Raw genomic sequence first — 15,460 nt, 5'->3', positions numbered from 1 at the left:
CAAACTAGGAGGCTTCTCCTCCTACTTCTTCACTAGGATCTGTGAGGTGGAACGGACAGACCAAATAAAGTGGTTTCCAACCATTTTAAAGGCAGGGCATTTAGACGATGCCTCCAAAGTGGGTGGAAACTAGATTGAAGCCGCTTTGGGGTTACACTGGAGCAAACAGAACCCACGATGGCTCAGCTTAGTGCAGAAGATGCACATGTTCACTCCTGTATATAAACACCCTGACGCAAGTGTGAGGCTGCAGCAAAGCAAAGAAATGAAAATGCACCAACTCTAATGGATGATATTACAATATACTGCAATATACACAAACCAGACAGTGCAGCAGGGGGGGGGCATGGATGAAGGGGGCATGTATGGTGGCCTCCATGGTTCTGCTTTGCCAAAGTATCACTCTCACACTGAGTGAAGGGGGTCACCAGTGGTGAGCTTGTGCAACGGTGCATATGCATGGTGGGGAGGCAACAAAAAATGACCCAGCAGCGTGGCTTGACACTGCACTGTGCAGTTGGCCATGAGCATTTGGCTCCCCATAGGAGCGGACTGTGTGAGCAGCAGGGTTCTGACCTGCTTTGGGGGAAAAGCAGGATTGAGCTGCTTTTTCCTGCCCATCTGCTCTGGCCCTGTGTCTCTTCTACATTTCAGCTACACGTAAGAAAGACAGCTTGACTCCAAAATATGGGACTCCACACGATTTACTCATAACGGTTGTCTCCTAGAAACAGGGCATCCTCATTCTTTGTATAATATTGTTGACAGCTGTGACAGAATTAAGGTCGTTCCATAATTAATATCTCCCTCTTTGTAAAAAATAAATAAATAAATAAAAAGGCAGATGGGGGATTGGGGAGAAAAGGAATGGATGGCGTGGGATGGAAATTTGGACTAAGCCTGACCTGTGTCTTTGTATCCTTCCACAGTTTATCACAATATTTTTGGCTCAGTCTCTGGCATGTAAAGATGGTATGAATGCGCTGGTAAGCTCAAACCTGGACTTCTGCAATGTGCTCTACATTGGATTATCTTTGTACCAAGTCGGGAACCTCCAACTGGTTCAGAATATGGCAGCCAGACTGATTACAGGTACATCCAGGAGCGATCACATCACACTGATCTTAAAATCACTCTACTGACTGCCAATTAGTATCCAGGTGTTAGTTATTACCTTCAAAGTCCTACATGATTTGAGTCCAGGTTATTTACAGAATTGCCTTCTCTCATACAATCCGCCCTGTACACTCAGGTTTTCTGGGAAATGTTTGCTCCAACTGGGCAGGACTATACTGGCAATGGCTTCCCAGAGGACTTTTTCCTCTGCTGTTCCCAGATTGTGGAATGGTCTGCTGGAGGAGATATGATAGCTGAAAATGCTGACTGCTTTTAAATCAGCATTAAAGACATATCTCTTCCAGCAGGTCTGCCTAGTTAATTTTGAATCATGACTTTTTAATTGCATATGTACTCTTATGAGTATATTTTAATGATTTTATAGTGTTGTATTTTAACTGTGGTTTATGTGTTTTTAATTGCTGTACCCCGCCTTGAGGAGACACTGGAAAGAAATACAATTTAAAATTGCTTGTTTTGCAGGAAACCACGGATGTGGCAAAAAAAACCCTCAAGCCAGTTATGACAGTACAGGATAAAATGCTGGGGATGAAGGTGTACAGTGCCTAGAAGACAACTGTGAGTATTGTCTCTCATCTGTAGACTGGCTCCAACAATTCTCACAACAATGTAAGTGAATCTATGATGCATTTATTTCCTTACATATGTATGTGGTCTTTCTACCCAGAACCAGGCTCAGGGAAATATATATAATTTAAACACATGCACACACACAAATATAAAATAAAAGAAGAACTTGTGAAAATAGCCTTGCTGCTTCATAGTACACAATTCAAATGTCTCCACCACATTTTAACATTGCTTAAGTGTGTTTTAATTTCTCTCAATGATCCAAGAGAGATATAGATGCAAGGTTCTTTCCTTATTGTGCTTATTCCTAGAGCTTGGAAAAGTTCTTTTTGGGGCTGCAACTGCCAGAATCTTCAGCTAGTTGGGAGACGAAGTATAAGAAGTAACTTTCCCAAGCCCTGATTGCTGTGTGTTGTATATGCATATGTGATAAATTTCTTGCAATATCACACCCTACATGTGATTTCAAGCAGTTTTAGAGGAAAATAATAGTACAAGCATGAGGATTACTTTTTGTGCTTTTTCAGAGATGGTGCATCAAGATAAATTTACAGGATCATCAAAAAGAACCATTGTCCATTGAGTGTATACAGTTTTCAAGAACAAGCATTGGTCACACACCACATTCATTTCAGGAATTGCTTGCATTGTGTATCTTGCATGCATATATCCTCTACCATCATTTACTGCATGTGTGTATCACAAGTGAGGTTCAAGTATCTATGAGTGTCATGTATATTTTCTTACTTTTTGACCACCATCATCATATTTGATATTTTCCACATATACAATTGTATAAGGCTTTATCACAGAGTAAAACTAGCATTTTGACATCCTAATAAAACAGAATTAATAGGTACTCTTTACACTTTAAGCTTTCCAGAAATGAAACTTCCATTATTTTCTCCTGCAGTAATAATGGGAAATTACAGTTGTACAAAAAACGCAAATGGAATTCTCTCTTATGCATTCTAAGCTCACAGAAAAGAATTGAAAAAAATACTACCTTGACAGCAACAATAAGAGTCTGGTTGATTCCAAATGGTTCTTGTGAAATTACTTCTAAAGTTGACAGCCCTATCAGAGATCTAGACTTAAGAAGGCCACTCTCATCAACCTTAACCACAGGGAAAGTATCTTGATCATTCAATACACGGTAACTCAGAGAAGCAACTCTGTCCCTTGATAAAGGCAAAGACAAAAAAGATTATAAATAAAATCACCTTAAGATTCAAATGCAAACATCAATGTTTATGGCATACTGTTATATTAAGTGCATTGCCATTTAACTGCACACACCTCCACCTTGTAGTTCTAAACCCCTAAAGCATTTTTATCTAAAATTCATAGGTTTAAATTTTGACTGAAGCCTCCTTCTAAATAGTCTTGTCTATGGTTGTGCATATAATACAATATACTTGCTGTCCTGCAGCAGCATCATTCGCTGATGCAAACTTGATTCAGAATGCTAACAATGGATAAGACTATGAGATGCTGGCTTCAGAAATACTTTTATAAAGCGTCATCAGAATGAGATTAGTCTGTCAGGCTCGATGTAGGTGTCAGATATACAGATGAGGACATGACTAAGCAGATCTCAGTTGCTTCTTGGAAATAATTTGTATACAAGATTGATTTTTTTTTAAAATAATGCCTCTCCATGGACTGCTGTATTAAGAACACACAAAACATAAGTAATAAACAGACCAGTAACATGAGTGACACATAATCTATAAACATATAATGGCACCAGCTGTTTTAGTCAGCTAGAAGTAAAGGTTTTTCTTATAAATGTAAGTAACTACCTGTCAGTATACATAATCCTACAGACAGTGCAATTGGTGGAGGTATCGGCATTATATCAAACAGAAATAAAGAGCTTTTTGTTTAATAAACATTGTTTTAGAAAGCATTTTCATTTCTACAAAAAGTACTGGAAGAACTTTCCTCCCCATGTCTAAAGTATTCCCCAAGTAATTCCACAAGCCCTATCTTGTCAGAGTAACAAAGATAATATAGCAAGAAAGACACATTAAGGCCATACTGGAGGATTTGTCTTGTTTACCAAATCAGACAATGGCTATGTGGACTACTGTAGTAACACAAATTTATACAGTTAATGGGCAACAATTCCCTCAAAACATTTGAAAAGGATTCAGAAGGGCTGTATATACCTGTGTCTTGCACAAGAACATCTGGATGATTCTTGCTGTGACTTTAAATCTGGTTGGATTACGCAACTGGCATTTACAATTTCTTAGAATGACTTTGCTTTCCCCTTCCTGTTACACATTAATAAATGACTCATCTACACTGCAAATAAGAAACTTTTATACTATCTTCAAAAGAAAAAGATTATTTTTATTTTACATATTTTATATGTAAATATGTGATATAAAAATTAAGTAAAAAGCGACATTGTTAAAAATTGAAAAGAAAGGGAAAAACAAATGTTATAAGAAATATATATGCAAAGAAGACTTAGAAATAAAAGAAGAGAAGAATAGAAAGTGGCAATATATTTAATCAGATAGACATGGCTCTGACAGAGAATAGAAGAAGGATGGGGGGGGGATTACCAAAGTAAATGAAAGTTATATTGTACTCGTAATCAATGTATTTTATTATGTGAAATCTATTATTTCTGTTGGTTTTTCCTTTCATATAAGCAGAATTTAACAATGGATTTACTGTATATACTCATGTATACGTCTAGAAATTTAGGTCAAAAAAATGACCCCAAAACCCTGAGTTGACTTATCCATGGGTCAATGTATGTAGAGTATCTTAACTCTTATTTAAAATAAGAAACTATTCCCTGGTGAAAAACAAGAATATAATCTGTCCTGGAATCACTCACCCTCTCTACTCTCTCATCCATCCAGTCTTAAGACTAAGCACATAGTTATGCCTGCTGGAATTTTGTAAATTCTTTGACTTTGCTACATCCTTTAGATCCTTTGCTATATGCTCCTAAATTTTACCCTCGACTTATCCATGGGCCATAGCAAAATTCATAATTTTTGCCCCAAAACTTGCCCTCGACTTATACATGAGGTTGACTTATAGTTGAGTATATACGGTAATTAGACAGAGAATGTCTCAGGCATTCTTTTGGCCACTCCACAGAGTCATCTACATTTTAAAAATATTGGTATTGTTGTTATTAACTGCCTTCGGGTCTATCTCAACCCATGCTGATAAGACATTCAGGCCCCCCTGTTCTCTAAAGCTCTGCCCAGCTCCTGCAAACTCATATTTGTAGTCACTGTAGCAGTTCTATTGGAATATCATGTTCCCCGGGACTTGTCTTTTGCCATTCTTTTTATTGCAGCTTCCAGCTCAGTAGAATTTGGATTTTATCTTCATATGTGTCCTTCATGTTGTCATCTCTTTTATAGAACTCTTCTGTGTATTGCATCCAACATCTTTTTATTCCTTCCTGGTCTTGAATTATGTTATTGTTATTTTCATAGAGCATCCCGGGCCTTAGTGTGAACTTTCCTTTGATTTCTCAGCTCTTATGGGATAGGTCTTTTGTCCTTCGCTTTTTGTTGTTGTCTTTTATTTCTCTGCATTGGTGGTTGTAGTAATTTTCCTTATCTTTGCGCACTAGCTGTTGTACTGTTGCGTTCATAGTTCTTAGTTTATTCCTATCTCCTTTTTGTTTTATCTTCTTTCTTTTATTGCTTGTGGCATTTCATCTGTCATCCATGGTTTTTTCACTTTCCTTTTGTCTTTTAGAGGTGTCTTTGTGCATTCTTCTGGCTTCATACCAAAGCTCTTCTGGTTCATGATCTATTACAATTAGTACTGCAAATCTGTTTCTTAGATTGTCAATGAATTCTGTGGAAATGTTGTTTAAATCGTATTTTGGTATGATGACTGGTTTTGTTTTCCTCTTGAGTTTTACTTTTATTTTTGATATGAGTAGTTCGTAATCTGTGCCACAATCAGCACCTAGTCTAGTCTTGGCCACCAGTATGGAGCTTCGCCATCTTTTACTTCCAATCATATAGGTTATTTGGTTTTTGTGTTGGCCATCTGGTGATGTCCATGTGTATAATCTTTTCTCTGGTTGGATGAAAAATGTGTGTGTTTGTTGGCGTCACAAAAATCTATCAGATGCTCACCTGCTTCATTTCTTTTGTCTAGTCCAAATCTGCCTAATGTGTTTTATTCTTCTTTGCTTCCAACCTTTGTGTTCCAGTCTCCAATAATCAGCTTGACATCCTGTGTTGGTGTGTTGTCAGTTTCCCCCCCCCTGTAATCCTTTGTAGAATCTATCAATTTCTTCTTGTTCTGCCTCAGTGGTTGATGCATATACTTGAATTATGGTGATATTCATAGGCTTCCCATGGAGCTTTATTGAGATGATTCGGTCTGATTTTGCACTGTATCCTCTGACTGCTTTTGCAACATCTTTTCTTATTATGAGAGCTACCCCATTTGTTCTTGTCTTTTTATTCCCTGAGTAGAACACTGTGTGGTTGTCTGATTCATTTATAAATGTATGTATGTTTAACTAGTCCTTCCTTAGAGGTATATAAATGCTGTCATCCAAAATTCCTATTTTCTGAAATCTAGAATTATTTATAGAAGGCTATTTAACCTAATTTGTCCACAGATGTGTGATGCTGCAAATAATAATACCACCCACTTATTTGTAATTTGCATTCTTCTTTTGGAATTGTTCTTTATTAGTACTCTATAGATGAGACTGCTTTTCATTTTCTGGAATATTGTAAATAGAAACACATTCATTATGGTTACAGTACTTTTTTCCAGTGGTAGTATTAACACTGTTTTACATTTATTAGTCATCTCTGTAGAGATATACTGCAAACAATTTGCAAAAATATAACAAATGCATATATATGTATGCATGTATCTATACAAACAAATATATATATATATATATATAGAACTAAACATTTGAAAATCTCAATATTAAATGCATGCATATCTGGAAACTGCTCATAAGAATTCCTGCCAGAAAAGATGCCCAAGTGTCTCTGAGTTCTCCATGCCCATCACAGACAAAACAATGCTCCCAAACTGAGGGGTTTGTGGGGTAAGGTAGTTTTGTTAAAATTGAATGTTATCTTTAACTTGTGTGTTAATTCCAGGGGGCAGCCATATTAGTCTTTCTGTAACGCTACCATTATCACCACCAAGGTTGTAACCTGAATCCACTTTCTCACATAATTGAGGAAGTAAGATCTAATACATTACTGTATACACACCAATAAATATGTTAAGTGCCACAAGACTCAAGACTCCAACACTGCTTTTGGCTGACTGTGGCGGGTTACAAACCGCCACTTGGGACGTCCTCAGGACGTCCCAGTTTAAAAAAGGGGCGTCTCTTCCAGACACCCCTATTCTTGTTACGGACTCTGTCTGTAAAAAATGGCGGCGGCTGTTCCACACGGCCGCTGCCATCTTGACGTAACGGATGCTGTGCGTCCGCACGTCACGCAGCGCTAATGACGTCGCGAGTGTGCCATTGGTGCCTCACGGCGTCATGAGCGCGCCGCCAGAAGAAGCTCCATTTTGGAGCTTCTTTTTTGCTCCGTAAGGGAGCCGCGCGGTTTGGCTGTGGCGGCTCCCTCACGGAGCAAATAGCAGCGCCGGGAGATCACCTCAAAGCGGCGGTTTGTAACGCCTCCCCGTTTCAATTAAATAGCTAGTATTCAATTGACTATAGTTTTCTATCTCATTTCAATGGAATAAGAAACTCTTGTTAATGGCTTTGTACAAGCCATGGCTATGAAGCTATGACCTGAGAAAGGTTTCGTATCCTGGCTTGTTTTGATGCTATTAATTATGGACTTAGCAGGAAACCACAGCTAAGTTTTGGTTTGTTCATTTGCACCATGAAGACATGAGCAAAGGACAACACACTTATAAGACTTTTTTGTATCTCAGCTCTTAACCCATGATTTTGTTGCTTTCCTGTACCAACTTTACATAAGATTTTGCTACAGACTCTTTGGTAACCTATTTATACTTTAGATTATTTATAATATTTTGCAGTGTGAAGTATGTAGTCATCACTTACCTGTTGGTTTGGACTTTATAAAAGGAATTGGGTGACATTAAGATCTGTCTTACTTCTACCCCCATAATAATTAGATCTTCAAATACCTAGATAATAAAATAATTTCATTTAGGTTTTTATAAAGCAGATCTACTATATTTCATCTTCAAGCATAAAAAAACTATTGATAAAAGTGTGACATGCTAAAAGGAAAACACTTTTTTAAACACAGAAAGATAACTTGGTTCAGGTGGGAACTGCAAAGGAATTATGAATTTCTTAACTTTGAAAAGACAGAGCAGGTCACCTATTATCAGCTGACCTATTTGTATGATAAAAATATGCACAGAACTTTGTCAGAACACCCCCCCCCCATCATAGATAATGATTAAATAGGCACATCAAAGCTGTTAGGTACTAGCTTATATTCCTCTCTGTTGACACCCATATCATTATATAGGATTTCTTTCCAAATGCCCTGGACCATAGACTAGACCCGTGGTGACAAACCTGTGGCACACGTGCCCTCTCTGAACACAGAGAGAGTTAAAAGCACAGGAGGGTGGGGGAAGAGGAGGAATAAGTGTGTGCCTGTTCTTCCTCTTCTCTCACCCTTCCATGCCTTTAATTATCTCTGGGGAGATGATAATGATGATGATGATGATGATGATGATGATGATGATGATGATAATAATAATAATTTTTATTTCTATCTTCCCGCCTCTCCCCATGGATCGAAGCAGGATCCCATCCCTGGAGGTCTCTGTTTCTGGGAAAATCCCACCTCCAGAAGTCCCACCACCAACACTGGGTGACACCTGGTGTGGGAACACCATTAAGTTGGGCACTCAGTCTCTAAAAGGTTCACCATCACTAGACTAGACAGTTAATTTTAGATATAGCCCAAGAAGTCAGGGTCTTCATCTTGGTGGGATGAACATCACTGAGTTTGGTGCTCTATATACCGAGCATGGCCACAGCCATTAGGAAGAAACTATAAGGGCTTGGCAGACATATGTGGAAATATCTATGGTTTCATACAGTGGAACCGTTAATCTGAACTGTAAATACTAAAGTCCCCCTGCATAGCTGAAGCACATTAGATAGCTTCTTTTGAATTTATATTAAAACCTGGAGCAGATTCACTGCCCCACTTAAATCAGAGCCACCATGAGGGAGGGAAAGTGAAGTAAAAAAAAGGGATAGTAGTATTATTGGATTGTCCTCTTATCCTTTTACTTTTGTCTTCCAGTATTTATTACTTTGGAAACCTTGAACAAGGAAGTACACACATTTTTTATGAATACATGTTCTACTAGGCTCACTGGAAGCCCACTTTGGCCATGTTGTAACATGTAATATATACAATAAATAAAATAATTCTGCATTGCTTTTGACACTGTATAGGCATTTCAATCAATGGGACAAACTAGTGTAAGACTATGCAGAGTGGTCTGATCCATATAATTTCTAAATTGAATGTACTTTAAAAATACAGCATGACAGTAGAAGAAAGCAACTCTGGCAAATTTTCAGCACCTGCAACAAACCTGATGTTTTTAAAAAGAAAATTTCATTTACAGTTTTGAAATTTTAGTTTTGGGGATTTTTTGAGAGGAGGGAATTTCCAGTTGACTCATTTAAGGTAACATCCATTTAAAGCCTTCCTCCCTATTTCTTTTTCTGTGTGGTGCATGTGCATGCACTCATGCATTACCCCTCCCTAAATTGTCTTGGGATGTGGCCTGGAGTCTCACTTTTCTTTCCTATGTACCATACAGGCAAAAAACCACAACTCTAGTTGCACAACACAAAAACATTGTTTATATATTCCCCCCTAATAATGGATTTTTATCTAGATGGGCTAAAAATGGGTTATAAAATCATAAATGTTATTGTTACAACTAGCTCTGAGTTGTCAAGTTTTCTGGCTCAAGAGTCATTACCCACAGCAGCACCTAGATGACCTAAAAGTGGTTGTTATTAAATATATCTGGTTTCATGCAGCCATTTGTAAAAAAAATTTAAAAAAAAGATGCCATGTTTAAAATAATAATAATAAAATGTATTTGTTCCCACGTCTCCATGCAGATTGAGTAACAATAATAAAACATCCTTAAAATACAATAAAACAGTTATCATCATTATATCCCAGCCCTCCCAAATCCACCCATCCACAATAAAATACTATTAAATATTAAACAATTGTTAAAACAAGGCATAGGCAGCTCCAGACAGTCGTGGATGCTTGATGGAATTAATAGAAAAACTATTAGAATGTTAATCTGGGAAGGCCTGCTGGAAGAGATATGTCTCGAACGCCTTTGTAAAGCATTCAAGACTGGTCATATGTTGGATCTCTTCCGGCAGGCTGTTTCATAATTTGGGGGTGGCAGAAGAGAAGGTCCTCTGAGTAACCATAGCCAGTCTAGATCTTGCTGGCTGCAGTAAATTTTTTGCTTGAAGACCTAAGTGTGCGGGAAGGAATATATGGGAGAAGGCAATCCCATAAGTAAGTTGGACTCAAGCTATGAAGAGCTTTAAAGGTTATAACCAATACCTTGTACTGTGCCCAGAAGTTAATAGGTAGCCAGTGAAGGGACTTTAATATAGGGGTTATGTGATCACTCCTGGATCTTCCAGTGACCAATCTGGCTGCCATATTTTGAATTAATTGAAGTTTCTGCACTAGGTTCAAGGGTAGCCCTATGTAGAGTGCAGTGCAGAAGTCAAGTCATGAGGTTACCGGAGGTTACTTGAGGACCAGTTTTTAGGTCTTCAAGATCCAGGAAGGGGTGCAGTTGGCGTATCAACCAAAACTGAGAACAGACACTCCTGGCCATCACATCTATCTGAGCTGACATCTGGAGAGACAGGTCCAGGAGCACCACCAAACTGCAAACACAGTCCTTTAGGGGAAGTGTGACCCCATTCAGGATTGGTTGACAAACCTTCATTCCTGGATTAGGACCCCCAACAACAAGCACCCCCGTTTTACCTGGATTCAATTTCAGTCTGTTTTTCCTCGTCCAGCCCATTAGTGCCTTAAGACATTTATTCAGAGGAAAGACGCCATCCTTCGTTGACACTATGGTCCAGGGCACGGAGAGATATAACTGGGTGTCATTGGCATACTGAAAGGACCCCACTCCATGCCTCTGGATGATTTCTCCCAGTGGTTTCATGTAAATGTTAAATAGCATTGGAGACAAGATGGTGCCTTAGGGATGCTGGATTTGAGCTCCCTTTTAGAGCAACTGTCTCCAAGCATCACCATTTGAAATCTGCCTGAGAGATAAGACTTGAACCACTGCAGTCAGTGCCTTCAATCCCCAACTTCCCCAGGCGTTACAGAAGGATTCCATGGTCAATGGTATCAAAAGCCACTGACAGGTCTAAGAACACCAAGAGGACCACATTTCCCCTGTTGATGTTCAAGTGAAAATAATCTACTAAGGTGAACACAGAAGTTTCGACTCTGTATCCTGCCCTGAAGCCAATCTGAAATGGGTCTAGATAATCTGTTTCATCCAAGACTGCTTGGAGTTGGAGAGCAATAGCTCTCTCAGTTACCATGCTTAAAAATGGAAGGTGGGAGACTGGTCTATAATTATTCATGTCCAAGGTATCTAGGGAGGGCTTTTTCAGAAGTGGCCATACCATAGCTTCTTTTAAACATGATGGAAAATAGTCCTTCATAAGAGATGCATTTACAATGCGCCCGCGTCATACGCGGGCGTGCTATATGAGGGTGTAAGCACATGCTCATACCTGTGGAGAGCCGTCCAGGGGCGTGTGGGGTGGCACGCCCCATTGGAATGAATGGGGCACGCGCCCATGGCGCATGTGCGCCACCGCACCACCGCCACATGCACGAGCCCCATTCAAGTGAATGGGGCCCGAGCATACGCGCTACTTGGCTTACACGGGGAAGCTGTCTGGGAAAACTTGTCTGTAGGCTTTTGTGGCCAAACCTGGAGGGACAATATTTCCTCAAATGCCCCTCCTTTCCATATGTGTTGCACCTTATCACCAGGCTGCACATAGCCTCGCCTTGCTCCAGAGGTGCTGAGGGTGGGTGTTGCTCCTTTTCTTTTTTTTCCTGGCACACTGCTGACCACGACTCCCAGCCTCAAAGCTCCTCTACTCTTGCTCCTCCAAGATATGAGCTGAGACCCGTTTAGAGGTCAGCTCTGCTTCTTGCAAACTTTGCAAGCTGTGGAACAAAAAGTCCCAACTCTCACTCAGGCTTTCTATCACAACATAAGCCTTCTGTGCCTCTGGGAAACTCATTCTTCTGTTTAATAAGTCATTGAACAGAGCCCCTAGTTTATCCAGGTGACCTATAACATCTTCACCATCTTTTGCTTGCCTGGGCTTGCTACATACTGTCAGCATTTTTTGCCCATCCATCTGTGGATATTGACTGCTCTTTTGGGACATGTGTTTGAACAAACACTTCCTGGTTGGCATGAACCCTGTCCCATCCACTCAGGGTTTCAAACTGAGCATCTTTTACAAATACCACCTGCCCATTTCCTAGGGAAAACTGGTATTTCTTCTGCCAGGTACATAGCACCCTGGAGAGCAAATTTTAAAGCATTAAGAACAAAAGAACTGAAAGTTATGGTTAAGAACTTGTCTTCAGAAATAGCTTTGAATCTAAAAAGCATTCTCTGAATATGAAATACAATTGAGGCATTTTCCATTTTATCCCATGCTAACCTTTATCTTGTATTGTTCCTATGACTAGTTTCTAGGGTGGGTTACAGACGGGCAAAAAGGTGCCGCTTTTTTCCGCTTCTTTTCTATATACTGAGCAACTGCGTATCTCCGTCTCTAAGCTGCTGCACCTGTACGCCACAATTGTCACGCCGCAAATTTAAGTTGCCCATTTAAAGGCTCCGAGTCAGCTGCGTCGCATAATGAGTCGGGGTCCTGGAACATGCGCAGTTTGCACCGAGGCTCTAATTAGAGCGTCAGATGCCATGCAGATGTGGAAACTACAGCACAGCTGCACTCTATTTTAATGCTTGTAACCCTAACCCTAGAGCAACATGTACGCATGCGCTGCTAGAATCATGGAAACCTTGGAATTTAAAGTCAACCCCTACACACATTCCTGCGCCATTTTCACCTAACAATAAAAAAACGCTAAAACTTTAAATATTTACATATGTACAAGGGAGGTGATGGGGGATGGCAGGGGGACAGCGGTGGCAGCGGCGACAGCTGTGGCTGTGCATTGCAGATTCAGCAAGAGCGCGGGGACCAAAGGAGAGGAGGCATCCATGATGCTGGTGACACTGGCAACGTGCAAGCGGACAAGGATGCTGATCACCAGCTGGCAGGAGGCCACCTTTGTTCTTGGTTAGGGCGGGGGGAAAAGTTTAAAGGGGCCTGGGCGCTTTAAATGTGCACATACGCTTTCTGCCACCGGTGCTGACCGCCGTAGCTGCGCAGCGGCGCATCCGCCAGCCAGCAAAAGAAAAAAAAAGCCATGTTTTTGGCCGCCCGTGCGGAAGCTGCCTTTGCAGCGTCCTGTGAGGTGACGGTATGGAAGCTGCGGGTAAGAAACGGCCCCAGGTGAGGCGTCTTCACTACCCCCAGTGTGGAAGCCCCATCCACCTTAGCTACGCCCCCGGGGTGGGCGGTCTGGAGGCTCCGTATTCAGGGGAAGATACCTTCAAAACGTCTTCCCCTGCCCGTCTGTAACCCGCCTAGGTTTCTTTGATATCTTAATGCCTTATTTCTATCTAAAGAATATTTGGTAAAATCAAGTGCACTTGCTGAGGATAAAGAGAGCAAAATGAAATCAAAACTCCAGGCTTCCTGGAAGATACTTTTTTATTGTTGTTGTCCATACTTAACCCCCCTTGAATTGGTCCTGACTCATGCTGACCCTGTGGTTGAAAGTTCTCCAAGACTCCCTGTCCTCTACTGCTCTGCTCACGTCCTGTAGACTCATAAGTACAACAGCCTCAGTTTGAACATCCTGGTTTCTGGGCAGAGTTTGGGCTTCACCTGTTCAAAAATCCATTTGATTATCTTTTTGCTGTCCATGGAATCCTCAGCACTCTTCTCCAACACCACATCTCAAATGAATTAATTTTCTTTTTATCTGGTTTCTTCACTGCCCAGCTATCACATATGAAGTCAGGGCTTGGACAATCCTAACTTTAGTGTCCAGTTGTGTACTTTTACACTTCAGGATCTTGTCTAGTTTTTTTATGGCACCCCTTCCCATTTATAGTCTTCTTCTGATTTCTTGACTGCAGTTTCCATTCTGATAAGTGTTTGATCCAAGATACAGGAACTCTTTAATTTTCTCATTGTCTAGGTTGAATTTACGTAGATGGTACAGTAGTTATTTTTGCTTTTTTATGTCTAGCAATAAGTCTGACTTGTGTCTTGTATTTGCAGAAGTCTGATAGTTCAATATATACATGAAAACCTTATCAAATTCAAATAATAGACATGTACATAATTCAAGACTAACTTTGATAAATCTGTATTGTCCTTTAAGATGATGGCTGCTATCCAGTTTGCATTTAATTTTTATAGCCAACGTTAATTTTTCAATTTATTTAGCATTGTGAAAATGTCATTTCATATTCATTCATTTCACTAAAATCCTAAACATGCTTTCTTGAAATTAATATTCAATGAAATCAATGGGACTTAAAAGATATTAATTGCATTAAGACTGAGGTGCCAGACTCACTGAAGACTTAGCTGCTGAATATAACTGGATTACTATCTGAATAACCAGAGAGCCTCAGAATATGTGCTAAATGTCAGTCTGATACAGACTTGGGAGGTTATTGTCAAACTATAACTCTAAATTCAAGCTAATACTTGTAGAAATCTGAAAAACGGTTATGACTGGGAGTCTCTTCTTGATGTGTACAGGATTACAGACTATGTTTAGTACATTTTGTACTGCCATTTTCTTTTATTTACCTAATTCACATTAGAATAAAGCAGAAGTGGACAAAGTATGGCCCTTCAGATATTGTTGGACTTCAGATTCCAGAGGCCCTAGATCAGAGGTTCCCAACCTGGGTGCAAGATGGTACTTCAGGGGGTTCAAGAAAGAGTGATTTGTGTTCTTGAGTGATCACTCATTTTTTAGAATCAAATTTCTCAATTTTATGCACTGAATTAAAAGCTTTTTTTTTGTTGTTCACCTGAAGTATTGTATGAACCCAGCAGTCAGGGGGAGTGTCTGGTTTGAAAACTGCTTCCACCCAGCTTTCCATTAGCCCAGCAGTTAGGAGGAGTGTCTGGCTTGAAAACCACTCCACTCCAACAGTCGGGAGGAGCGTTTGGTGGTGGTGGGAGCTTTAAAACTACTTCCACCTAGCTTTCCATTAGTCTGGGTGCTAGATTTACCATTTATAGCAGTTGAAGAGTACTGACTTTCTTTTCTTCTCTTTTGCAACAATCCCAGCTTACAGTATTTTAAACAACAAGAGGAACTGTAGTGGATTGATTGATTTATTTCACAATCAAATATACTGTATCTTAGTGATTATTGACATCATTCATATTAGTTATTATGATGAACTTGAAGGCAACTTGGTTTCTCAAGTTGGCCTCCTAGTGAGCTAATTTAACGGCTTGTTGTTCTTTGATATTGGATGGCTATTATTGACTTAGCTGTTTTGAGCCTGGCAATGCTAGAGACTATTGATTTTTCTAGGCTTT

At 39.9% G+C, this 15,460-nt stretch overlaps 1 protein-coding gene across 1 annotated transcript in view; it reads right to left on the bottom strand.

Moving 5' to 3' along the window:
* NUP210 (nucleoporin 210) overlaps positions 1 to 15,460 on the bottom strand; it is a 126,027-nt gene that overhangs the window by 26,189 nt on the left and 84,378 nt on the right. The window contains 2 exon segments of the mRNA XM_042451951.1: positions 2,714 to 2,888; positions 7,772 to 7,857. Of these exon segments, the coding sequence (XP_042307885.1) occupies positions 2,714 to 2,888; positions 7,772 to 7,857 (261 nt within the window).

This window comes from Sceloporus undulatus, chromosome 2, assembly GCF_019175285.1.
Source record: "Sceloporus undulatus isolate JIND9_A2432 ecotype Alabama chromosome 2, SceUnd_v1.1, whole genome shotgun sequence".
Lineage (NCBI taxonomy): Eukaryota > Metazoa > Chordata > Lepidosauria > Squamata > Phrynosomatidae > Sceloporus > Sceloporus undulatus.
This window is presented reverse-complemented; position numbering and strand designations above follow the sequence as displayed.